The sequence below is a fragment of the Haemaphysalis longicornis genome, unplaced genomic scaffold (genome assembly GCF_048455015.1).
Source record: "Haemaphysalis longicornis isolate Haplotype H1 unplaced genomic scaffold, Haemaphysalis longicornis Haplotype H1 scaffold_6, whole genome shotgun sequence".
Lineage (NCBI taxonomy): Eukaryota > Metazoa > Arthropoda > Arachnida > Ixodida > Ixodidae > Haemaphysalis > Haemaphysalis longicornis.
In genome coordinates this window covers 163,806,437-163,834,120 of record NW_027526407.1, presented here as the reverse complement: position 1 = coordinate 163,834,120, position 27,684 = coordinate 163,806,437, and the positions used below count along the sequence as shown (strand labels likewise).

The window sequence follows — 27,684 nt, the reverse complement described above, 5'->3', positions numbered from 1 at the left end:
CTTTACCTGCGCTTACAATTTCCAGTAAGTCCTTACCAATGTAACCTCAGGTGTTCCCCAGGCCGCAGGCTTAGTCCAACTGTTGTTTTTGATTTACGTGAACGACCTCCCTACCTACATAACATTAAAATTGCGCCTATTTGCGGACAATTGCAACCTGTATTATCCCCTTCTTACATCTAATGACACTATCGCCCTGCAACATGATCTAGAAACCCTCGCTGACTGGTGCGTAAATGACATATGTCTTCAAACCTTGCAAAATGCAAAGTAATGTATTTCACGGGCAAAAGCACAACCATAGATTACATTTATTACATTCACTCGGTTCCTATTGACCACACCAGTGCTTACAAGTATCTAGGACTTTATATGACGTCATCACTATCATGGTTGACCCATATTCAAACAATCCGCTGTGAAGCTTCTAATACACTTGTGTGCTTGCGACGCAACTTAACATCCGCATCCTCCGAAATAAAGAAAAAAACTTCCATATTTAACGTATATTAAACCAAAACTTGAGTACGCATCATTCATTTGGCAACCACCCCAAGCTTACCTCACTGACGACCTAGAAGCCGTGCAAAAGCAAGCTGCTCGTTTAATTGCTTCCCAATATTAAAGACACATCAGCATACCCGCCTTAAAACCAACTCTGTCACTTAAATCGCTTGCTTCGCGGCGCATAAACTGTCATCTCTGCTTTCTGCACACCTTCTTTTACTTCACCCGGTCAGGACACGAACTCATGAAAAGGCCGTTTCGGACATCATCCCGTATATCCCACACTCACTCCTTGGCGGTGATAATGTGACGCACGACGCCGATGAGCAGCTCATTCTTCCGGCATACCGGCACGCTTTGGATCGCGAACGCGGATTATATTGCCTCGTGCACCGACCGCACAATATTTCGTGAGAAACAAACCTATAACAGCAACTAAGGCGAAGCCACCTAAACACCACACTTGCTTTCTTCGTCATGTTTTTTTTATTTGTTTGTCTTGTAATTACACTGCTGAAAATTTAGTCTGTCTTGCTGTTGTCATTGGAGTGTTCACTGCCTATGTTTATTTCTTTTTGGTGTGGTTTCTTGTTAAAACGTGATCATTGTCACATTTTTAGATGTTACAACCTCGACGTACGCCCTCTCACTTCAGTGTTATTTCTTTCCTTTTAATTTCATTTTTTTTGTTCTTCCTTGCTAAAACGTGTGATCATTGCCAATTTTTTATGAAGTGGGTGAAACCGTTATGTACGCAGTCACTTGGGTTTTCCTTCCTGTCTTGTTTATTTCCTTTTTTTGTAGCATTCTTACCTTCTTCTGAAGCTGTTGCAACCTTGATGCATGCCTTCCTTCCTTCCCCCCCCCCCTATGTAATGCCCCAGGCCCTGAAGGGTGAATAAATGAAATGAAATGAAATAGCTTATAGCTTATCGTCTTTCGAAGGCCATTGGAGAGACCAAGCACACAGGTGGCCAACCCTTTTTTCCATCAAATGTAACTAGATTTTGTTTTTGCCGTTTTCAGACTTTAGCCACGGCGAGAACTCAGCAATGCTCACCTGGACACTGGTCATCCGTAAACAACGGGCAGATTTTAAGCACTTTCCTCCAGAGCACGGGTTAAACATGGCAATAAAATTTTTTCCGAGCTTCGTCCGTAGCACTGAGTCTGTTATCTAAAAACGCTCGTGAAGGAAATCCGGCGTTTTTAGGGGCACATAAAATATCCTGCCCGAAACGAGTGGCAGACACATTACATTCCCCTATGACAGAAAACCTGAGCCAGCAATTGTCATCGCAGCTGTTCAGTTTATTCGCATTTGACTCATGCTACGTACAGTCCACGAATACACCATCCTAAACTCATTTGAAAGCCTGCCTTCGTACCAGGTCTCACCATCGTTTACAGCCCGGCTGGAGATTTTCGTAGCTCGGCCCATTGCATGAAACAACATGCCTTGCTTCTTTAAGATAGTTTTTTACGTCGTTGTACTTATTGTGTTCACTCAGCTCAGAGAGACAACATGTGCTAGAAAGAGCCGGATTCAAAATTATACTCTCAAAGAACGTCGAGCATCCGCGTCGATGGATTTAAGCAAACTGTGCCTCGAAAACTTCAATTTCTATCTGCAAAAACTCGAAGAGGGCACGGAATGGGCGTTAAAGAGTAAGATTCCCTTTTCCCTCATTTCTAAACTTAGTCACCTTTCTGTCATGAGCTGTTCCTCACGGATCAGCTAGAACTGCCCATATTATGATGATCACTGCGTAATCGCCACGGCTACGCCGCTACTTCAGGCTGGGTTGGCGAAAGACGGACCGCGCCCATATAAGTGCCTCGCCATTTGTGCCACAATACCTTGGCACGTCAGGGAGCTGCGGACGTGGAGATGCGCTCCTGTGAATAGCCATGATGACGCTGCGCCCCATATCACTTAAGAAAAAGGGTTGGTTATGAAATTCTCAAATTTAGTGGTCTTTTTTTGTAAAAACACGAAATGAACATGCTCCCTCAGGAGGCCGTAACAACACATGGAGAGAACGGGCGTAAAAAATGACATTTCATTTGTAAAGTGCACGGGGCATGGAGTATTTTAATGAAGCACGGATTCCATTGAGCAGCCCAACCATGAAAAAGCGCCGTACACTTTTAGTATCAATTTTGTCCACGAGCACCAGGGATATTTTTACCAATGATATCAGCCTTGCGCAAATAATATTATCCTAACGCAAATTATTACCCTTGCAATTTCCTCGTGCCAGGCATAATAAGGCAGCCAGTGTCGCATGAATTTTTATTAGTAGAGTAATACCACATGAACTTTGTTTTAAGAGTAAATTTGCAGTAACGCTGCTATTGACAAAAAAACAGCTAGAAAATTTGTGTCTTCTGCCTATTTTTCATCTGAACCTGGTTGAGCTATTCCCACCTCTTATCCCAAGCCATCGTTCCACACCTGTTTTATATCTATATATTTGTAACCGAATATCAGTTAGTTTTAAACAGCATATTTACCTTCCTTGCAGTGTACGATAGCTCCGGCAAGCCCGAGAGCGGAGTGCTTAAAGGTGGCCACACCTTTTTGGGCTTTTATTCTGAATGCTTGGACGCACTGCCAGCAAATGCGCCTGCTCTCGACACACGCACAGGCTCGATCGTGGAGCCCGACTTCTCCAGCAAATATTGCCTGTCAACCACGCGTCTGACACCCGAGGAAAAAATATTTCACAAGGTATTTCTCTTTTTTTTTTGTTTTGCGGCATTGAAGTGACTCCGGAATTATGCAGATAAAGCCTTTCACCATTTCCTTCTCGCCTGGAAGCTTTTTAAAGTGGCTATTTGTGACTTTGCCTTAAGACCGATTGTGTTCACTGCATGACTAAGGTCTCTCCCAAACATCCCCAGTCATGCCTATCAAATGCATGGAGGCCGATAAGGGTGATTCAGTGACTCATATTATAAAACCACGGAAACTTTTTTTCTGAATCACACTATCACACTGAATCCTCAAATATGGCTGCATAAGCAGCCACATTAAGTACAGTGTGAAGACAAATGATAGGAGGTTGCACCTTTCCATGATAGCTGGTGCAAAATAAAAGTTGTCAAACCGTACACCCATGGCACCACGCATACATTGTAAAACATTACTCCCACCTCCCCTCGCGGGAACCCCTGTGTAGATGCGACGCTAGCGGGTTCCGTTGTTGTTTCCATTAGGTTGATTCTCCCATCGCGTTAGACGTGCCGTGAACCCCCTGCCGCGGCTATGACGCAACGTGGCGTGGCTATGACGCAACACAATCCAACTTTAATCCAATCCAAATTCAATCCAATCCAAGCCAAGCCAAACCAATCGAATCCAACCCAATGCCCCTCGCGAGAGAGTGTTCGCTGTCGGAGAGGAGATGGGGTGAGCGGCGGAGAGCGCAGCTCGCTCGGAGAGGAGAATGGGGGAGGGGTGTGGACGGAAAACGACAACGCCGTATGGAGGGACAAGGCGAGTGAATGAGATGCCGTCGCATCTAAAATTTTATCTGGTTGATAGAACAACCCGGAGGTAATGTATTGCCGACCACTTTCCCTGATTTGGAAAACGGGAACTCTGTAACACGGGCTATTTGACATTAGTACTGAACTTCCGTGCAAGCTAAATGTAAGGTGTCCGTTTTCTGCTAACAAAAACTGCAATCTGAAATTTTACGTAAGGAACCCGTTCTGTCAAAATAACGATTCCTTTACTCAAATGTAATTTGTCCGTTCTCGGGTAAAGGTCCCGTAACTGGTATGTATAAATCGTGGTTGTACAGCGGCTTAAGAGACCAGGTGTCAAAAACATACATGCGTTCCATGCGAGCCCAGTATATTTGATCATGCACGTTCACTATATGTATGCACGTAGGCAAAGTCTGTAGCTCTGTCTGCAAACGTTTTTGACACTTGTTGGGTTGGGCGCAAATACATGCAATTTATTTTTTTACAAACTGGACCCTCTGCCTTGTTTCGTGGCATCACCTAAAAGGAGAAACAAAAAAAACACAAGAGCAAATAACCCTCCACACTAATTTAAATTGGAAACTAATTTTTTTGTTACAACTTTCTCACCGCCATAAATAGAAAATAAAGGGAGTGACGGAAAAAGCTGCAGTGTAGTAGACAGCTTGACAAGGACTCAGCCGCCTTTAAAATAAACAACAGTGTCGTGAGAAAGCCAATACAGTTATAACAAAGACAACCAGAAAATATGATAAAAGCTTCCAGTAATACACTTCTTTGCAACACATGTAATTCCCATTATCTTCAATGGCTGCACACAACTAAGCAAACAAGAAAGCGAGAAAAATACAGAAAAAAGGCTAACCACACACACATTTTGCTACACATACTACACATTGCACGTAGTTGTTTGGTTCGGACATAAGTACACATCAAAATCAGCACACTCAAACATATTTGAATGAGAAGCCAGAGTATTCAGTAACCCCTTTTTCCCAGTATTCAAACGAGCCGTAGAAGCCACTCAAGGTTCTTGATTCCTTAAAACGTAGTTTTTTTTGTCAAAACAGTGTTAAATTACGCATATGGTTTATATTAGTGTTTTTACTTTAAATGGGGCGTGAAGGTAGAATGAAAAAAGTTCTGGTTCATTTGAATGCCTCGTTAGAATAACACTGACTTTTAAGAAAAACTTTACTCACATAAGCTATACAAGTATGGGAAAAGAGAATGGTATGACCCAATAGCTCATTTCCCACACTAGAACCTAAAACGTATTATGGGTAGCTGAGCGACTGCCTGAGGACGCCAAAAGCAAACAGAAGTTAATCCAGGCTTATCAGCTTGTAGAATGAGCTTATTACAATTAAAAAAATGCATAATATTTTTATAGCAGTAAGAATGGTGGGCTTCAACAACGGAAGCTACCAAACTACGCATAATTTTGTAAGTGGTTTTTCTTTTGTTGCGGTAGACAGAATCGTTCCGTGACACATTGGCTGCACTCGATAAGCAGGGTCACGTAAGACAATTTCGCTTATGCCAATTGGTCAGTGTCATGTGAGACAACCAAAAGCGCCGGATTGCGCTCTGCAGCTGTAACAAGCACAATGCGCTCAGTGCGCGCTGGTGCTTCTAGTACACGTAAACATAAAAGCATCTACTAGCTGTTTGAGCGATTTGTAGCCAGTTTCTCTGCTATAGTTCATGTTTTGCCGAATTCTCTTTAGAATACTTCACAGGCTGCAAGCTTTCTTCTCCAAGCCTTCTGTAATCGAGGAAAACCAGTTCGGATTCCAGAAACAAGAATCAACCGAGAATGCTCTTCTGCGTATAAAAGACCAAATAATTGAGAATATTGAACAACGACACTTCACTTTAGGGCTTTTCTTCGATATAAGAAAGGCCTTTGACTCGATAAATCACAGAATCCTAATCAATAAACTGCAGATTTATGGAATACGGGCACCTTCGATTGACTTGATTGACAGTTACTTTAACTGTAGACGAAAGTTCTTGCAGACCGGATTCAGCTATTCTACGACCCTAACACTTCTACAAGGCGTACCACAAGGGTCAAAATTAAGCCCATTGCCATTTTTATCTATGTGAATGACATCGGAAACCTTCGTAATTCTTCGCAAATACTTATGTATGCGGACGATACCAATGTGCTTTTATGTCAGACAGAATAGACGACCTTGAAGATAAAGTAAATAGGTACTCGAATTGGCTATCAGTCTGGTTAAAACAGAGCCAACTACCACTAAATACTTCCAAAACCACTTACATTATATTCTACCCCATCAATAAAGTAATAAAAATGCCACTTACGATTGAATTTCGAGAATATGTGATCAGTAGGGTCAAGCAGCAAAAATGTTTAGGTGTGTGGTTTCAAGAGGATCTAAAATGGAATGCACATGTCAACCAACTTTGTAGTGAATTATCTAAAACCGTTAGAATAATGCACAAAATAGCGCACCTTATTCCTAATTTGTTGAAAATACAACTTTACGATACTCTGTTCTTTTCAAACTATGCTATGGTGCAGTGGTATGGGGCACAACAAGTGCGCTCAACTATACAATGATAATTAAATTGCAGAAAAAAATTATTCGGATCGATATGAATTACAACGGTCCTATGATCAACTTGGGAACAGAACCCCTCTTTTTGAAATATAGCATGCTCAGATGAGATCAGGTTTATTCTCCTGAACTGCTACAAATTGTGTACAACGACAAATTGGCCTTGGCAACAGACACTGCATCAACTACGCAGTACTCACTCCGATGCATAACAAGGTATGCGCCCAAACCGAGGACAAACTATGGCAGGCAATCCTTCTTGTTTCAGAGCGTCAGCCTAATTATTAAAACTACAGCAATAATTAATTTCTCTTGCGCTCCCGGTGTGTGTAAGAAACAAATAAAAAATCTATAATGGAAAATAACCTATGTTATACGTCGTAGAATACTATTGTATGTGAATTAACACTGTTACCGAAAGAGTGGATATGATGATTTTCATTTCATTTTATATTTGACTTTCGCATGTTATGCGGATCTTGGAGGCCATGATGATTATTCAAAGTATTTTATAATCCAGTGTGAAAACAAATTTAGTTATGTATAAGTGTGTGTACGTTGAACTTGTAAGTGCTTATGTATGTCACAAGATTTCTTTTTTCGGAGTCATTTGTGTTTCATTATTAGTGTACTTTATGGCTGATGGGAGGCAATGTGATGCACACAATATCTCGCGAGTGTTTTTCAATTTCTCCAATTTTTATTAAGATATGTAACCTTGCGCCTGTGTCTGGGGCAAAAAGGGGAAAAAAATAAAGAATACCTTCTTTGTGTCACATGGAACAAAACCGTTCAAGCAAAAAAAAAAGTGCCCCACGTGCGATTTGCACTTGCGGCCGCCGGGCCAACCCAATGTTACGGCCAGCCTGCATTGAAGTCAGACATTTTAGTTATTACTACACTACCGATGCGGAAAGTGGGCATGACAGAAAAATGCGGCATAAAAGCTGCTTCTGGTTTTCACCGAGTACTCTGGTGTGTTTTTATGAATTCATATCAACCCAGAGCTTTAACCGCAAACTTTATGTGGAATAGTTTCTGCAGTAGGCGAAAGGGGAGCATATACCATCAACGATGCAAAGTTAACCGTATTTTGTATTGGGGGAAACCGGTAAGCAACCACACTTCGTGATGGTGGAACTCGGCGACTCGGCACGGCTCAGCCTTCGGCGTCTCGGATGGTCACTAGTTATTTTTGTGATTGACAAGTAAATGGCGGGTTAGCTTAAGTTCCGACTATTCAAAATTCTTTCGATAAATGTGTTTATATAGTAAATACTCGTTTTAAGCTTTTGGTCAATTATCTTGTCAGGTCAGAGGTTTCATGTTCACGCAACTCACATTACAGGCTACATGAGACGGACATCGGCAGTTTGGACTGGTGTAAAACAGCGTAAACAGTTTACAAATACCCAGTTTTCTTTAAACGTGGCTACTTCTCATTGCGGCACTCGCTCCCGTTGTTGACAAAAAGTTCGACAATGTTGATCAGTCGTATCGGAGATTAGACATCTCCCGTTAAGTTGTAGGGTGAGTTTCATCATGCCGCCTGATGTTGTCGCTCTATCTGACCCTTTGCGAGCCCGCTCATAGCCGACATGTGCACACTAGGGGAAACTGTGATTGGCTCCTTACCAAGACATCACTTCACGAGTTGAGGTAGAGAGCCTCGGTAACCCGGTAACTGCATTTTTTCCCATATTTGCCGATATCCGGCAATGAAACGGGTATGCATTGTTTTGTTTATCATGGCTCTACAAGTACAAGTACCAAAACAACACATTTTTTTTATTTATTCCTGGCCCCTTTTAATTGTTTTAATTTAAAGTGGATAAAGCACTGCTCACTGTCAGACAAGCGGTTGGTCACTATAAAGCAACAATCCGAAGTATAAAACATATTTTCTCTGCACGGCCCCTGTAAAATCAAAATTTTTAAGTAAATAAATTTATTCCCCCTTGAAGTACCACAAATAGGTTGAAATAATTTATATTGGCATACCGAACAGAATTATACAGTAGCATTTTCACAGGCTTGAGGCAATATATATTCTAACAAATGCTGTAAGGGACACTTTTTCTCGGTGCAACAAAACACTAAAAAAGCTGATGGTCTTAAATTGCTTTATATTTGATTCACTTGAAAAAGCAAACACTAGAAAATAATGGCCAGAGGTTGCCTAATCAACTGCTGATTTGTAAATACCTGTTCAACTCCAGCCTGTCACCGTCCTATAAGCATACTGAGCCTACCATGGTGCAGCATATAACATCATGCCCAATGCTTCAATTATGAGCTTGTTTTCAAGAAACAAATTCTATTTTATTTCTCCACTTGGTGCAACCAGTTGCTGGCACCCTGCCTGGCTGCAGAGCCAGAGTGAAAAAGTTGGCGGTGCGTGTTAAGGTTTGTATAACAAATGTTCGGTCTAGCTAGAAGACCTCTTAAATAAGCGTTTCGAGTGGGGCCATTTGGTTCATTCTGAACTTACAAAACAGCGCAGACGACCAGGGCTAAGAAAGAAGACACCGAAAAGTGCTGACAAACAACTGAGCGTAATTTATTGCCGCTTGCTTATAAATACGCTTGTCACACACAAAATACACTACAACAAAAACGAAATATTTACACAAACATGAGAAGACATAAACACATCTTGTCGTATCTACACTCCCACGTTTACCCATTCAGGTAATTTATCGCTTTCAGTGTTAAAGCCACCGACGGCTCACTGGCGCATTTTTCTTTCTGTATCGCACTTTTGAACGCTTCGTGTATCTCCCTCGTGTCTGTATATCTGCACCTCCTCAAAATGTCGCAGCCATCCAGACGGGGCACGCAGCCGCATGATGTGCAATCAAGTGCGAGGTTGCTTCCCGTGCGTGTCTTCAGCGAGTTGGCCTGTTCACGCAGCCGATCATCACGCATCTTCCAGTTTTCCCGATGTACGAACGACCACAACGAAGTGGAATGTCGTAAACAACTTCCTTGGTGCACTCCGTGGAGCGTGTGGCATGATTCCTGGTACACGTTCTTCAATCTTCATTATGCGACTCAGCATTCACTTTGCCGCACAAGTTACTCAACTTGTTTTTTGCTTAGAATACGACCTCTACACCCGTTCGGTTTCCTACCTTCTTGAGCCGTTGGGATACACCATTAATATACGGTATAACCGCCACGTTCTTCTAGACTAGCTCTGGCTCCTCCTGCCTTCGAGTCCTTCGTCCCGTTAACTCAAATAGGAGCCTTTCCACTACCGCTGTCAGGAATACAGCAGCTGATGTGTTTGAATCTTCCCAATGTGCCTAAAGCGGACTGGGCACAGTCAGAGTTAGCATGTTCCCAATGTGCCTAAAGCGGACTTCGCACAGTCAGAGTTAGCATGTTTCCAATGTGCCTAAAGCGGACTGGGCACAGTCAGAGTTAGCACCCAACACAGATTTATTGTGTGGTATAACCTTTAAGCATCACGGGCATGACTAAGATGCGAAATGTAGTTTGACGCAATAATGAGAACTGTAAAATTTTAGTCATACCGGCAAGATCATATGTTTGATAATACGCTTTCTGGTTTTGATAAATTCCTGCTTGAGCCGGTTGTTTTATTGCTGCACAATGCTGTAACTAAAAACAACAACAAGAAAAGATGACCGGCTAGCTAAAGAACAGTGGTGATATACCTTTCAGTAGCCACCATGTCAAGCTCTTTTTTCAGGAATAAAACTTTGTTTATGGTTATTCAAGGTTGCTTTATCTCCGGTATAAATGGTTTGGCCATATGCCTACCAAAATAGAGGTGCAAATCACTATTTCTTCAACATTGAATTGTGCTCTGCTTGTTTTTTTCTTTGTCCGCAGCTTCTGAAATGCTGAGGTTTGTAAACACCAACAGGGCAGGCAGTGCCTTTTGAAACTCTGAAAGTGCTTATGGCATCACTTCTTTCTGCAAAACCAATTGGAAATCTCTCATTAGGCACAGATAAACACACGCTTATCCTGTCGTCCTAAAATTGTCTTATAGTGGCATCAAAAAATATGGCTAATAAGGGAAACTGACGTATGTCAAAGGACAACAATAAATAAGACCCAGAATGCTTTTCTTCTGTAAGCACTTGTGCAAACCTTCAAGAGTTATACACTGAAAATTCAGTTAAATTGTAATATTTAGACTCAGAAATAGCTGATCAGCTTTAAAAAAGTACAAATTTAAGAACGCTGCCAAAAGAAGCATCACATTGTCATGAAGCAAAGACGACGCAGTTGTTTTCAAGGAAAACAAGTTTATTGGAGAAAACTTGTGCTCCCCTAACAACTCAATAACTACAGGCGGTGAAGCAGCAGTCAACAAAGTGACGTGCGAAGGCGGGGACGACGATTCGAACTAAAGCCGCGGCGTCTGCTCTGCAGGCTTTTATCTTGAGACGCAAGTGTTTCTCGCACCGTTGATTTACATTCAGAACAAAGATGATTATTCTAGGTTGTTCACGTTATTTCGGAACACATGCGGCTTAGAAGGAAAGAATGTAACACGCGCTCACCTTGGCAAGAGAGTCCAGTTGGTTAGCGAGGTTTTATTGTTCTCGAACCACGTTCGGGCTGTATCTTCCAAATAGAAGAAAACATGGCGGAAAGTTTCGTCGTCATCCCACCTGTTAAAGATGCGGATGTGCTCGCTTTCTTCAACGACTCCTCAGGGTCGTCTCCGGGGATCTGTAGAATGGTGGTGGTTCCCGGGGCAGTCGCCGGACGAGGGCAGGATTAGAAGCACTGGTCATTGTGCCTGCGTTGATCATGGTGGTTTTCACGTTGTCTTCTTTCTTCACGTTATCCGGAAACAGTCGAACCTCCGGCTGAAGGCGACTGACACGAGTTCGGCTCGCTTGTCGGCTTGATGAGGGCTTAGGGTGCATGTACCCCACATCTCTACCAGATGTCACGAAGCCAAAGACGACGCAGTTGGCTTCAAGGAAAACAAGTTTATTAGAGCGAACTTGTGCTCCCCTAAAAACTCATAGAATACAGGCGGCGAAGCAGCGGTCAACAAAGTCACGTGCGTGGGCGAGCGCGACGATTCGAATTAAAGCTGCGGCGTCCGCTCTGCATTTATCTTAAGGCGCAAGTGTTTCTCGAACCGTCGATTTACATCCAGAACAAAGAAGATTATTCTAGACTGTTCATGTTTGTTCGGAACGCTCTCCATATCAGAAGAGATAACACATGCGGCATGGAAAGAAAGAATGGAACACGCGCGTCCTTTGGCACACAGATAACACAGACCGGCGCAGCCGGGCGGCAAAAGCAAAACACAAACAAAACAATCCCAATGCATGCTGTGCGGCAATATAAAAAAAGTAAAATACTTGCCATCAGCTTGATTCACTGGTCCGCAGCCTTTGCATCAACTCCGTCAGCTTCCAGTACACGCTAGTGCGCATCCTTTCGCTGCCTGTTTGTTTGTTTATTTTGTTTGTTTGTTTATTTATTTATTTATTTATTTATTTATTTATTTATTTATTTATTTATTTATTTATTTATTTATTTATTTATTTAGATTACCCTCAGGGCCCGGGTAGGGCGTTACAGAGGGGGGTGGGAACAAAACAATTACTTGCTGCCCGTGGCGAGTTGACTTTCAGCAGCTACCTGGAAAAGATGGCAGGCACGATTGATTTTCTTTATGCTGCCGAAATTCATGCTGTACTGTATTCTATACAGTGTAGGCACTGGCCACTCAGCCACACAGTGGAGCCGATTTTATTTCTGTGGTCGGAGAGGTGCGCGAGCAGTGCCGTCGATAAAGTGCCATCGTTTCGTGCTAGCTTGGTACCATCCCGGAGCGTCCGTTTGCTTATTTCTTGCATTGCTCCAAACGAACCTGCTGGAGTTACAAAAATGTTTCTACCAACACTTGTGATAATATTGTATGTGGTAGGGGCATGTGCCATGAGCCGCCTCTATTACCATCTCACCAAGGCCTGCTGCGTGCTTCTTATGGAGCGTGAGAGACGTTGAGGAGCTCTAGCGACAATATTCGTATGCATTGAACAAGTGACCATCCTCAAACTGGGTTTCCAACGAAGTTAAGCGATTCAGCAAACCGTCTGAATTGAAGTGCTTGTGAAATGCGTATGTACTATAAATAAATGCGGCGGGGACGATTCGCTCACATAAGGTGACGACGATATCGCCGATCGTTTCCAAGTGTTTTTTTCCGATGAACACGAAGCAGAAATTAGAAACAGAACAAGCTCACAGAACAGGCTTGGCCAATAGGGAACAGTCGAAAGCAAATGGTTCCAGCCCACAAATTACCAGCACGTTCACTTCAAAACGCTCAAAATAGCCCAGGTTGATGCCCAGTGCCCGAACGGCGTGCATAATCTGTAAATTACGCTGTGTGAACTAAATATTGTAACAGGATGGAAAGTTGGGCGAGTTGATGTTGATACATCTTGAAAACAGGCGCGGAAAGGCGTTGACTCTGAAAAAAATACACAGGATGACGCATCATTTCGCACTAATTGAGTTTGAGCACTAATTAAGGTTTCAAGCATGTGAAGCGGCATGAGATGAGAGTTTCAAAATTGCGTCGTCCTCACCTGCAACTAAATGTGCACCGGAGATTTGGTATTGATTTACCTCATTAATAATCCCTTCTTTGCGAATTCGTTGCATGCGTCCATACCGTCTTTGAACAGTACCCTATACTTCGCTTTGAAACTTTGAAACAGTCAAACACCTGGCGGGTGTGTTCATCATGCAGCCTGTTACAGGCCAACGGTTGTAGGGAGCATGCCCATGCAGTCTGGCATCCCGAAGTGAAAAAAAAATCTGGGTACTCGTTACGACAAGGCCTTTGTAAACCGGCGAATCACGCAGGCAAAAAGCGCCACCCACACATTGGTTTTTTCAAACACCAAGCCACATACCATGTTTGGCGTCGGAGAATGCGCTGTCGTCTTGGCAGCATTTCACTAATAATAAAGTCAGCCCTCTTGTGAGGGTAGATCCGCCATGTGGTTTAGGGACCAGGGCATACAGCCTATAGTATACTGGGTCCTCTTTTTTATATGAAACCGGGTTCTTATGCCTTGAGCCGAGCCTGTGATATTTGCCATACAATGGTCCCCAAAGTATTTTAGGTCCCATTTTAAACGGGATAATATGAACACTACACATCCGAAGGCGAGATAACCATCAGTCAATAAATGTATTATAGTGGATCCCTAGAGCAGGCAGGCATGGCAGGGGCAGCCGAAAGTTAGATGGGCTGGCGTGATCAAGAAGTATGCGGGGATAAATAGGTCACAGTTAGCACAGGACGGGGTTATTAGAGATCTATGGGAGAGGCCTTTGCCCAGCAGTGGACGTAGATAGGCTGATGATAATGAATATGAACACATGAACAACTGATTTAAATACACCCACTTCAACCAAGAACCCCACCGTTTTGCTAAGGAGGACAACAGGTTTCCTAGTTAACAACCCAGGTTAGTCTAGGTTTATTCTGGTTCATATTTTTCATAAGAAACCTATGAGACCAGCAAAAATTTATGCGCTCGACGGCTGGACTGAATGGCGTGGCTGACACAAAGAAAAAAAATTGTTAAAAATTTAAAAACTCATGTCTGCCCCACATGTCCAAACTATACCAAGAAAATTAGGGGCATAATAAGAAATAAACTCAGCACCTAAGTATACGCTAAAGAATAAAAGAATGCTAGTCCTGCTGAAAATGTAACTAACCTCTGGAGAAATGCCAGAGGAGTAGCTGCTGGCTCAGCATATTACAGGTGAAGTTCACAGCACACGAATACAAAAAGGCGCGTTCACTCCCTGTGGATCGTCAGCTCCATTTATAGTGACCCTTGCTCACAAAAAACAGTAGCACCACTGATAGATGCTGCCGGCAAAAAATTGACAAAGCTTGTGATAAACCTTGCCTTGCCAGTGTCTGGGTAGTGGTATTTGATTAAAAATAAATGCCGGGCTCAACGCTCGTCAGCTTGCTATGAGGCGGGCTATAGTGACACACTCCCTATTAAAGGCCAACTTCACTCATAAATGTGAACTCTTGAAAACCTCATTTCTATTTTTTCTGCATAAAAAGACAGCAAGATACAAAATATGGCAGCTGACATACGCTTATTCATAGCATAAACGACCATCAAAAATCGGCGACTCTGAGACCGAAATTGAGAAGCGTGCGGACATTACAAGCCAGCCAAGGTGACGTCACAGCCAGCAAGCCAGAGCAAACCTCAACCAACAGCTTCACGTATGCAGCAGGGCAAGGGGAAGCGCTCCCACAAGAGCTTGACCGGTTCCCCAGGCTGGCTGGAGGACCAATCACCTGGCTGGCTGCAATGTCACTTCCGCTTCATCGTTGTTTGCACGACCCGCTTGCTGGTCTCACGTTGTCTGCGATAGAAATTTTTTTTATTTTTTAAACGTTTCCAGCTGATTATCAAGGCATTTCCAGGGCTACCAGTAATGTCCCACTTGGTTTAGTGATAGCACTGTACGTCCAAAATAAATTTTCCCCACGAGACATTTGAGTGCAGTAATTGGCCACCTGGAGTTTTTTTTTAATGTGCACATAGCACCTACACAATCCTTTCAATACTTCACCAGCAGAAACAGGTTACAGCCAAACATCAAACTTGAGACCTTGTGCACAGCAGCACCATGCCTTTGTCTCTGAGCTACGGGCAGGTCAACAAGCTATTCTGAGTGGCTTGAAGGTAAACACGTACAGAATTCACTATTAAAGCAGGTCTCCAAAACAAATCTTATATATGTAATACATTTATGGGATTAAGCGTATCAAAGCTACACCGGTGCTATGCGGTGTGATTTTGTGCAGGGCTTCGAATCCATTTTGAACACCCAGAGACCTTTCACACGGTTGTTTTAGATGCAAAGCACCTCTTGCTCTCGGCTCTGTCGTCCGTCATCCGACCGTCGTCCGTCCGCACCTCTCCGCGTCTCCCCACCAGCTGTGCGATAGCGCGCGCTGCTCCTTTACTCCCTCTCTCCACGCCAGCTATGCGATAGCGCGCCCGCTGCTCCTCCCCTCACCCTATCCACGCCAGCTGTGCGATCACCGCAGCTGCGCGATAAGGGCGCATGCGCGTCTCCGCTCTCATCTCCTTCTCTCCCCTCCATCTGCTCTACATAATAATCCCGGTCCACGCGCCGCTCCCTCAGTTGCTTCTTCGGTCGAGGCACGCTGCGCCATCCGGAGTTTCGTAATTTTCCGTTATTTGGTTACATAATCACGTAAACGTTTCGGAACCTCCGAGATGCTTTGCATCAACTCAGGGTTCCCTCGCGGGAAGGTGGTGTCATTTTTTTAAGTCATTGTTCACACAGTTCCTTTAAAAATTACATTGGATAATCTACCGTCACGGAAAGCCTAAGCTGAAACGACAGTACGGGAGCCAGGAGCCAAGAGGTGCCGAGAGGGGCACGAGGGAAAAGAACAAAGTAAACTCCATCTCGTTCCAGCAAAACATAGTTATGCGTTGCAATTTATTTTATTCTTGTTCTCAGTATTTTTCTTGTGCGAATATTAAATAAAATACCTCTGGACAGCCATTACGGCACTTGTTGCTGGCTCTGCACCTGGAGTGAAACAGTGCAAAATTTGCTGTAATAAGGTCGCATCTTAGCACGGGCTAACAATGTGCTCTGCTTGCGAATTAACGTAAATGGGCTGGGGCCCTGTGATTGCCTTAGGGCAGTTACTTGAGCCATTTCAATATTGTTGTTTAGGACGTCAGAGTGCACTGATGTATCCTTCTCTTCTTTGTGGCACCTAGTGTCACTAGATAAGGTCACAGAGTATCGGCACTCTTTTCTGCTATTGTTCGGTGCCGCCGCTGTGGTCATTGGTCAGTTTGCATCACGTGACATTTGTTTACACTGCAACTAGAGTGAACTAGAATAGGGGAGTGGCCCGAGCGGGCGGAGACGGCGTTGCTTTCGGCGTGCCGCGCACCGTCGACCACCGCTAGGGTGGCTAGGGGCGCTCGTGCACGATCTCGCAGCCGGTCAGCCGCGCCCGCGCTGTCGCCGCAGCCCTCAGACCGGACGAAACGTAGAACTTGGAAGGCGGTGGGCGCACGTGCGTTCAGTAGAATCGGTGTGGAGGTTCTGACGTGTTTTTTGAAACAGTGAGAGAGTGCATTTCGTCAAGGACCAGCATGTGAGGAAGATGGCGAAAAGAAGAACTGATGCGCACTGTTTTGACCAGGCTGTCACGCCGGCTATCAGGGCGCTCCAAAGGCGTATTTGTTCGCCGCCCCAAGAGACCAAGAGGTTCGAAAAAAGTGGAAGCGCAATTTCCGCCGGCAGGAGAGAGAGAGACAAAGCTTTTTTTATCGAGCTTTTAGGGGGTTGGTTCCTCATTTCAGGTAACCATGTGCCGTCCCGGCTCGACTGGCCCTCTCGACCAGCAGAAGTTGATCTTGAGAAAGGGAGCTGGAACGGAGTATGTCCCACTGCTCAGGAGTAGGGAAAGGAAAAGGAGGTGGGAGGTCTGGGTTCTTGACGCACTCCCATTTTATGTGCCATAGAGTGCCTGGTTGAGTACAGAATTTACATTGTGCGTCGAATTGTCTGTGAAATAACAGATGCATCCTGACTGAATGGGCAAACGTATTTGTAACTATTAGGACAAGCCCCTCGCACAATCGCCGGCTGCAGTGTGCGAGCTCCACTTGGTGTACAGGCCGTTCTGCACCGGTTTCTGCTAAACATAGAGAACGCGATCACTGAATGCTTCAGTGTTCTTGAGCTTCATTGGGATAGCATCCTTGAAATTTTGAGTGTGGTGAAGGCTAAGCAGCAGTGGGAACTTGGGTGCAGTGATCATTGTAAGGCTGTTGCGGCAGAGGTGCGTTTTACCTCACGACCCGCATTCACTTCTACATTAAAAGCATCAACAGAAGCAATGCAAAAAGACGGCAATCTGCAAAGTATGCTAAACTAGGTGAATGCCCGTAGTACTGGACCAAATTGCGAAATAAACATGACAGCACACTGAAAGGTAATCTGTTCTATCTCGTTCACTGTATGTATATTATAAAAATTGTAATCGGGTTTGAAAAGGTCAAGGTGGGTCATTATATAGCTCTACACAACTTTTCTTAACATGTAGCATTGCATGTGTTAACATTAGTTACTGTTCTTTTTTATAGTAATTATAACAAGAAATAACTACAAAATAATTTGCCTTTCGCCTTATAGCACCCTTGATCTCTGAAAAATAGTAAACACTCCATACCATATTGGCAAGCAAGCAGCAGTTAGTTTCGTTTTTGTGCTATGCGGCGGGTCTAATCTTCCTTTTAGGAGATTGGGGATGAGGGGGGTCAACGTGCTTATTTGCGCACATGCGCCGAATAATACATCAGAGTTTACTGCAACACCTCGGCTGCGGAGAACACAGGTGACAGTTCATTGACATTCAGAAGCGCCCGCGCCAGATATAAAGCTTGAGGTGAATCAAAATCGTGGATAGCGGAACTAAAGTACCTGCAACCATAACGGCTCACCACATCGAGGTCACAGGGGCTCGACTTGGAGCAGCAGTAAGTAAAGCAAAAATTACATTTGTCCGTTTAGAATTTCGCTTAGCTTAGCTTATTAGGCCAGACGCGTAGTCTCACTGCCCCAGACCAGCTGCGAAAGGGCGCAGTCGCGCCACCTCGTGGTGTCGACGCCAACTGCGACTGTTCATGGGCACCGCCATTTTGTTTCTTATGCGTTTTCTGTCCGTCAACTGTGATAGTATGAGCTTGTCCTCCCTGCTCTGCGGCTGCGCGCGACAGGCGTCGTTCCGAACGTGAATCACAGATAACGCGCTTCACAGCATTTAAGCTGCAGAAGTGTGTCCGAAGATGCCGTGTTGCTGCGTCTTCGGAAGTGACAAATGACCTCGTCAAAATGAGTGGTGAGGCCGCGCAAGCGGCAATCCGGCAACACTGATAAACACCAAAATGGCCGCCGTTGCTCACTTGCGCGCCTCAGTGACGGTACTCTGTAGCTTATCTAGTGACACTAGTGGCTCCTAGACTCGCGAGTCATAAAAAAGCCAGCTGACCTCAGCACGCTGACACAGCCTGTGAAAGAATGCAGAACAGACTGTCCTATTCTTAGAGTGGTCCACAATGTGGGGGATAAGCTTCATGCGTCCTGACTAGTGGCTCTCGCATGACGGCAGAGAACACAAAAATGTAACATTGTTTGTTTGTCAACCCTGGTATTTTCGTGTCTGAAAATGTGGCTCTTGAAGGTTTGCATTTACATAAACACCTCACTACGTAAACTACTGAAACAAAGCATGACCCTAGGTACACTGCTGAGACACGCAAAATATTCAAAGCATGCGAGACACGAAGTAAAGGTTTCTCTACACCAGCTGCAGCTTTTCATCTCGCATTACTACCTGCGAATGACATTATAATTAAAAGGCAAAAATCACTGCAGCCAATATTCTTCTGTAAATGTTCAGTACATCACCCCTTTTCTACACCTGGGAGAGATTCAGCTGCGTAGTTACACATTTGGCACACCCGTACCCGTATGACCTGTACCTTTGTTAATACAGAAATGCGTTGCTCTGATTCCAAAAGTGAGCAATGCCTTCGACGTTAAAATGAGGTTCGTAAAATCAGAACTGGCAGATTCGCTGCAGCAAAAGATGTGCGAGTAAAACCTATTGAAGAAGAAACAGCAAATTCTCGCCGCATGCTCGGAAGCGCGCTTCTCAAAGGACATTACACAGTAATGAGAACTGAACGTGTACCCGCCGCGGTGGCTCAGTGGCTAAGGCGTTCTGCTGCTGAGCACGAGGTCGCGAGTTCGATTCCCGGCAGCGGCAGCCGCTTTCTGTTGGAGGCGGAAAAACAAAAACGCTCGTGTGTACGAGATTTTTGCGCACGTTAAAGATCCTGAGGTGGCCAAAATTAATCTGGAGCCCTCCACTACGGCGCGCCTCATCGCCTTCGTTGCGTCGGAGCGTTACACCCCCACAATCAATCAATCAAGAACTGAACATGTATGCGGCGATCGGACAGTTTTACTGGACGGCGGAAATACTCGACAACGCGACATTTATGGCCAGCATAGGTTTGAAATACACGCCAATTACAACCTACGGCTGTTTAGAACCGCCAACTAATTTGTTATGCTTTCCCGTGCAAGGTGCACTAAGCCCCATAAGCGTGTTTTGCAGTACAGCTTGGCAAGTCATTTTATATTTCATTCGCCCTGCCAACCCACGCCACAAATAACTCGTGTGAGCGTGCAAAGCTCGTAAATATCAGGCTTGCACTACGACTAGCATAGTGGGGAAAGTCTTAACACTTCAAGGAAAGATAAAAAGCGAGCTCACTTTCTGGAAATTGGTGTCTCGCGGCGACATGTCGGTCACGGCTCTGAATTAGGGGACAACAAAGCCAGGTTCGACCAAGGCATTGGTTAAATGCGCCCCGCGCAGTACATGAAACCAAGCAATGAAATGACGCTTACCTGCTGCCACGCTTTCGGTCGGTTGAGCGATAAGTGCGAGCATGCGAAAGATAAAAAAAAACACCACAAACGCGGCGCGAAAAAATACTTCTCCCGCCCACACCCAATGCCACAGCAAAAACATCACATCCCATGCGCGATGGACGAATGCATTGGCGTGTGCACAAAGTCCTTGAAAGCAACCAGCGATGTGGTGCGGTAACCTGAGCCACCACGATTGCCGGCCACGTTTGAATTTTGTTTCTGCGACGCGTTGTAGAGAAACGATACTGCCGCGAACCATGCATTGTATATGTTTATTTATGTTGTGTTTTTACCGCCCGGCTGCACCGGGTTGTGTTATCTGCACCCCAAGAGAAGCGCATGTTCCACACGTTCTTTCTTGGGCTGCATGTTTCCTCTCATTTGATCAGAGGATGTTTTTGCCGCACGTTCATTTTTAAAACACGTTTTTTTCACGCACGATTGGCGATTGGAATAAGCTTCCGGAAAACATCATTTGTGCATCTGGTGTTAGGTTTGACACCGCTCTGAGGTGTTATCTGAGGGACGACATTGAAAGCGGTGTTTCTTGAATGGCCGCGACCTTGTTCCTCCAATAATTTGTTTTTGTTTTTTTTTATTCATTGTTTTGCTGCGTGTTGCTGCCCATGCAAGTTTTGATGACCGTTGTGACTTGCTTTATAGAAAGCCCTTTTTTTAAATTTCGTCTTTCGGCTGGTTTTCTTTTTTTGTCTTTTATATTATTTTTGGTCGTTGGCTCTGTTATCCTTTGATGTTGTACAATGTTCCTTTCTGCAAGCTTTTAAAATAAGCCTGTGTTGATTGGTATCTTTCTATATTACGAGATTCCTGATTTTGTTTCTGCACTGGTAGCTTTTTATGTATCTCCTACAACAATGCCCTCTGGGGGAATGCAGTAAACTGAATAAATGAATATTATTAGAGAAAATGTTTCGCCCTAACGTCACTAGCCTAGAATAGTCTTCTTTGAGCTATAGTGTTCTCGATGTAATTCAACGGTTCGAGCAATACCCGCGCCAAAAGATAAATGCCGAAGACCAGAAGTAGCGGCATTCAATTCGCCGACAGCCTCCTGCACACGTCACTTTGCTTACTGCAGCTTCGTCGCCTGTGTATTCACTGAGTTGTTAGGGGAGCACAAGTTCGCTCCTATAAACCTGTTTAGCTTTCAAGACAACTGAGTCGTATTTGGGTACGTTACAATATATTTAGGAGGTCTTCATCACGACTGAAGGTGACGTAATTACGTTCTGCTAACATATTATTTCAATTAAGCCAGATGCAATTTTGTTTTCCTCATTCTTTTTTGTCAAATTACGGAAATTGTCTTCGTTTTGTAAAATACGGAAGCTGTTTGCGTTTTTTTATAGACACTGTTCTCAAATACGAAAGCAGTTTACACTTTTTGACGTATGCTTTGTTCGTAAAATACGGATGGGCAGAAAAAAGTGGGTTTGGGATAAGGTGTGCAGGTTGCTATAACACCCCGTAAGAAATTTCGCTCTGTTTGCCCCAAAGCTGATAGTAGGACAAAGCGTAGTCCTGATAAGTCGCACGTTCCGGTGTTATACATACCAACCGCTGTGTTGCCTGCTGATTAACTGGTGTTGTTTATAGAATTAAGTGGGCCAAACGAGCGGGCGCCTGAATGTGCGTTTTTGAACCACCACTTATCATTGAAAGGTCCAGCCTTCCCTCATCTGTCTTCAAACTGCATTAAATGTAGCTACTTACCGAATCTACGTGGCACTATCCTTTTGTGTAAACATCTTCGGCAGCTTACACGGGAAGTGTAAACCTTTCCACATTGCGGACGCAGAAGACACAAGCGTAAGCCAAACGAGTTCATTGCTCCCTTCAAAAGAGATTGCATATCTGAGGGGCTCATAATTGATTTTTGGCGCCTGTATTATTTCACTTTCTTTCTATGTCTCTTTTTTAGTACTTTTCTGCGAAGTGGATATTTTCGCTTTTCGTTTTTTTCGTTGTTTGGTGGTGTGGTTTGTTTTGCTTATGTATTTCGTTTCAGCCTAAACAATTCACTTGTGACACCAGCGCCTGTCCCGAGTGCTCTTCTATGCGTTCCGTATTGTCTGCGCTGGTTTTATTTATGATCCACTTCGAACCTGCCCAACTTGCAACACTTCCTTACTCCATCAACTTGTTGGCCTTGCCCTTCTAAACCTGTCTCTCGGTATCCACTCTGTATCCTGGTGGCCCGCATATTGTCAATTCGCCTCACTGCGTGGCCCGCCCCGAAAAAATATCTACTAAAGTTCCATTCTTGGCCTAGGAAGCACTCTTCCTTTCCCAAAAGTGTTACTCCTCTCCGTCATGCCAGTTGGCCCTATTTAAGCTTGCTTTCCACGTGTGCAGTAAGGCACTACGTTTGCGCTCCCCACATCAACCCTGGCAGGATGTATTTGTTGTATATTGTTGTTTTGTGTAATACAGGTAGCTTAATTTCTATTATTTGGCAGTGCCTGAGGGCGGTAACTGTAGCGGCCGGTCTAATATTTACGAAAAATTCTCTCGAGACATAAATAGGTAGCCGCGGTGTAGTTACGCTTGGTCTTCACGATTTTGCTAATGGCGGATGCGGCAGTGGCCTCCACTTCTTTCGGAGGTTTCACAATCATAGCACCGACGCCTATTGCACTGGTATCTCCAGTGGATGGGTACATCTAACATCGGTTAAAACGCGCACCACGGGACTGGATACCAAAGAATAGCTCAACCGAGTGACAAACAGGTGACAATCTGCAGTCGACTCAAAGCCGTGCCTTTACGAGGAAAACATGTGAGTGACGGGTAGTCTGAAACAGTCGTGTTTAAACCGTCAAAAGTATGAATGCCGTCCAGGAAACTCCGTCAACTATTCACGGTTGGCGGGTTTCCAAAGCAGGCACGGCAGAAATGTTCTGTAGATCTAGCTGAATTACGTCACGGTCAAAGGTAATTGGCACTCAAGCGCATTGCGCTTTTCGAAGTGGCATTTCTGGGCCTTTCAGGCAAACTTACCCTGATTGATGCGCTGAGAGACTACGTCACCCACAAGTTGGGCTCCTCAAAATTCATCCCAAAAATTATTAAATTACATAACTAAAATACGGGAACTTTTTGTATACGGCCCGGATGGCCGGTATGAAAATACACCTTCAAGGTCGCAGTGGTGTTGCACAAGCCCAACGGGATCACCTTTAAATGCAAAGAGGCTATGTGATGCTTAGATGTTAGGAATAATATCTTTCTCTTGTGCGCTTACCGAATGTAAACAAAGCAGTAGCCCTATTTGAGATCGACTGAAAAAACGTAGTGGGCTTATTGCACATAAAAGAGGCGTCAGTGATTCGCAAAATTGGGTGGGTACCATATTTGCCGCACTCTGTGGAGTACTGTGCTGAATGTAAAAGAGTCACGTGTTTTGCGTCTTTCTGATCATACAGACAGTTACGCCCTTGGCACGGAAGACGCCACGATGATATCTTTACGAAGTATTTGTGACGTTTTGCTCACACATGACCATCCGATATTCTCGGGGATACCGTAAGGGTGGACGGCGATTTGTTGTGTCACTTCCGAATGGCCCAGATGCTGAATTTGAGGCTGTGGCGCCAGGCGAAAAAAAGGGTGTTTAACTTGCGCAAAGTATAACACCGTGACGTGCACATCTAGCCATTTTTGTTAATTTATGCCATTGTGCGTGATGCTCCAATTGGTTATTTCATTTCACAATAAAGATAATATATGACTAGACGTCTAGGAAGGTAAATGGCATCCAGCGGGATGTCACGAAATCTAGCGAGCCTGCAGGAACGACGAGGGTATGCAGGATTGGAAATGCAATTAGTGTCCACAAATCAGGTACCCGTCCACTTCATAAAATAAAAATAAAGGGCTGAAATTTTTCATTTATTGTTCTACTTGATCCGACCATAAGCTGGGCCTTAATATTGGTTTGCTAATTCCCCGCTAAGGGTTGACCCGACTTGTATGGCTATGCTTCACGGAAATAAACATGGCAGGAATGGTTGGGAAGCCCCGTCGTCACAACCAGCGAGCAATACCTTGCGAGATTTTTATAACATCCGGAATGCCAGCCCGCATAACGCTTAAATGCGAAATATCGTCACTTTCGCTATGTAACTTTGCTCGACGTTGTAATAGAGGTTGAACCTCAAAATGATGGCCTCTGTTGCACTCACGCATACAGGGATGTTTGGTCAGAAGGTGTAGCTGACAAGCTGAACGTTTCCTGAAATTATTACGACAGCCAGCAAAGGCTCGCCCCCTACATCATTAAAATACCTCGTTTCATCCCACTGAAACATACGAAATCCACCAGATGACGTATGGGATGCGCCAACACTTCTCATATGCAGATGCGAGTCCTTACCTCACCTTATTTCCACATCTGTTATTCACCACTACCCAAGGTAAGGTGATGACTTGAGTCCCCCTCCAAACCTCCTGAACCTGTGTCCTGAACAATTTACTGTAGCGTGCTTGCGGCAGCAACATGCTACGATAAGAGGCGGATAAAGTGTTGCAGATCGTCGAGTGAACACAATGGTACAAAGACAGATACTTCCGGCTTGCACAGTCGCGTCAGCTGCACAAAGCAAGAGCGAAAAACCAAGAACTCGGCTGCTGGCAGCGACCACAGAAGCATGAAATGTAAAGTCCCCCCACAAGACGTACCACGTGGTGCACTATGCCAATATTTTTGTATTGCAGAACGGTTAACAGCCGGGAAACAATGGTATTTTATCCCAGTGGCTGGGAAGCTTGCTGAAGCTGGTACCACTGGTGCTGTGTTTATTACAAGCGTACGGAGTCATTCTACTTTGCTTCATTTAGAGGAGTACTACATATGGCAATACTCATACATCCCACTGGTGCTAAACGTCGTTTATGGACGGCGTGTGGCCGGAAGAATGGCTGAGGTAGAATTATCGAACTATCATGCTTTGTTTTTGTTTATGTTACACAAACCCGATGAAGTGGCGTCCTGGAACAAACCGCTGCCTTGCAAAAGTGACCGCGTTTTTATAAAAAAATTTTGGGCAATTTCCGGAACCTGGAAGGCCCGACACGCGGTGATGTCGTATGCCTTCACAGAAGCGGGAGCTACACTTTCCGTCTTAACGACAGTGCTAACGCCTTCGGCAATTGCCTGGAGAAAATTGCCTACTTCGAACTATTCATCTATTCTTACAATAACAAGTGTGCCCAGTTGCAAGATCTGGTGTTGTGTGGTTCATATAACTCCAGTTAGGGCCTGTCGGTGGCTCAGTGGCTAAGGCGTTGCGCTGCTGAGCCCGAGGTCGCGGGTTCGATTCCCGGCCGCGGCGGTCGCTTTTCTGCTGGAGGCGAAAAGCAAAAACGCCCGTGTGTACGAGATTTCGGCGCACGATAAAGATCCCCAGGTGGTCAAAATTAATCCGGAGCCCTCCACTACGGCGCGCCTCATCGCCTGCGTTGCGTCGGCGCGTTACACCCTACAATCAATCAATCAATCAGTTAGGGCCTGTGCTTGCTGTATGCGCGGTTCGGCGTTCTTTCTAGGTAGCGCAGAGCTGCCGAAACATTTCCTCTCTCATATCCCAGTGGACGCTAACTGTTCTCAAACAACAGCAAGGCTGCTTCAGGGAGAAAAAGCCGAAAACCCCATAACTCCATATTTGGAGTCAACCGGTTGCGTTTCTTGATTGTGACCCTGTCGTGGCATAAAAGGTACGTTTGTAATGAAAGATCCCCAGCATTTATTATAAGCAAGCAAATGAGTCGTGGTACGAAGGCACGGAAACAACTGCAAATTGATAAATTTTTAAAAGATTAAAAAAATAGAGCGAAAACCCGCGAGCACAAAAGCAAAAGAACATAATCCAAGAGGAGCACTCCGAATCTTCAGAAACGAAAATCTAAAAAATCAAATGTTGTCCACGAAACCATTGTTCAAAGGCCTTTGCTGGCTGTCGTAATAATTTCAGGAAACGTTCAGCTTGTCGGCTACACCTTTTGACCAAACGTCCCTGTATGCGTGAGTGCAACAGAGGCCATCATTTTGAGGTTCAACCTCTATTACAACGTCGAGCAAAGTTACAAAGCGAAACTGACGATATTTCGCATTTAAGCGTTATGCGGGCTGGCATTCCGGATGGTATAAAAATCTCGCAAGGTATTGCTCGCTGGTTGTGACGACGGGGCTTCCCAACCATTCCTGCCATGTTTATTTCCGTGAAGCATAGCCATACAAGTCGGGTCAACCCTTAGCGGGGAATTAGTTAGCAAACCAATATTAAGGCCCAGCTTATGGTCGGATCAAGTAGAACAATAAATGAAAAATTTCAGCCCTTTATTTTTATTTTATGAAGTGGAAAGGTACCTGATTTGTGGACACTAATTGCATTTCCAATCCTGCATACCCTCATCGTTCCTGCAGGCTCGCTAGATATCGTGACATCCCGCTGGATGCCATTTACCTTCCTAGACGTCTAGTCATATATTATCTGTATTGTGAAATGAAATAACCAATTGGAGCCTCACGCACAATGACATGAATTAACAAAAATGGCTAGATGTGCACGTCACGGTGTTATACTTTGCGCAAGTTAAACACCCTTTTTTTCGCCTGGCGCCACAGCCTCAAATTCAGCATCTGGGCCATTCGGAAGTGACACAACTAATCGCCGTCCACCCTTACGGTATCCCCGAGAATATCGGACGGTCATGTGTGAGCAAAACGTCACAAATACTTCGTAAAGACATCATCGTGGCGTCTTCCGTGCTAAGGGCGTAACTGTCTGTATGATCAAAAAGACGGAAAACACGTGACTCTTTTACATTCAGCACAGTACTCCACAGAGTGCGGCAAATATGGTACCCACCCAATTTTGCGAATCACTGACGCCTCTTTTATGTGCAATATGTGCAATGTGCAATACTGTGGACGCACGATAAGCGAAACTCGCATAAACGTAAACGTCTCTTAAATGAAGGAATTAAAAAAAAATAATTGTTTTCCCATGAACTCAGTGCAAAGTTGTGCTCTGCAATATAAACACTGTTTTCGAAAAAGGCGTATATTCTAAACCAGAACTGAGCGCCATTTTGAGTTTTTCAGTTGACTTGAGCCATATTGATTTCTATTTAGCTCGAGTTTCTCTCGGCCGATGTCACAGCCGTTCTTTGGCTGATAGATCTGCGCTTTATTCAAAATTTCAAGGTGTTTCACCTTCCCCGGGTCTTGCAAAGGATGATGCTGTGCATGGACTGGGACGAAGGGTACACCCCACACCTTCTTTCTCTCATTCACATCATAGCCTTAGGTGATTCCGCTCCCGCGGGAGGGTCCCCCGTTTGCTCTTGCCGGGCCAGCGCGTCCTCGAGCCGCTAGATGGCGAACAGCTGTGCCGCAGAGTCGGGCGAGCTGATGTAGTCCACAATGTCTGGCGGTAGTGAGTCCGGCTCGGCACCGTCTTGCTGCACTTCACAGCCCCACATGATGTGGGCTAGAGTT

The 27,684-nt window shown here is 44.6% G+C and overlaps 1 protein-coding gene across 1 annotated transcript in view; it reads left to right on the top strand.

Annotated features, from left to right (window-relative positions):
* The first annotated feature begins 1,853 nt into the window (after positions 1–1,853).
* The window catches only part of LOC144142048 (nose resistant to fluoxetine protein 6-like), a 103,089-nt gene continuing 77,258 nt past the window's right edge, over positions 1,854–27,684 (top strand). The window contains exons 1-2 of the mRNA XM_077673477.1: positions 1,854–2,175; positions 3,036–3,241. Of these exons, the coding sequence (XP_077529603.1) occupies positions 1,962–2,175; positions 3,036–3,241 (420 nt within the window). The 5' untranslated portion in view covers positions 1,854–1,961. The remainder of the gene's footprint in view (positions 2,176–3,035; positions 3,242–27,684) is intronic.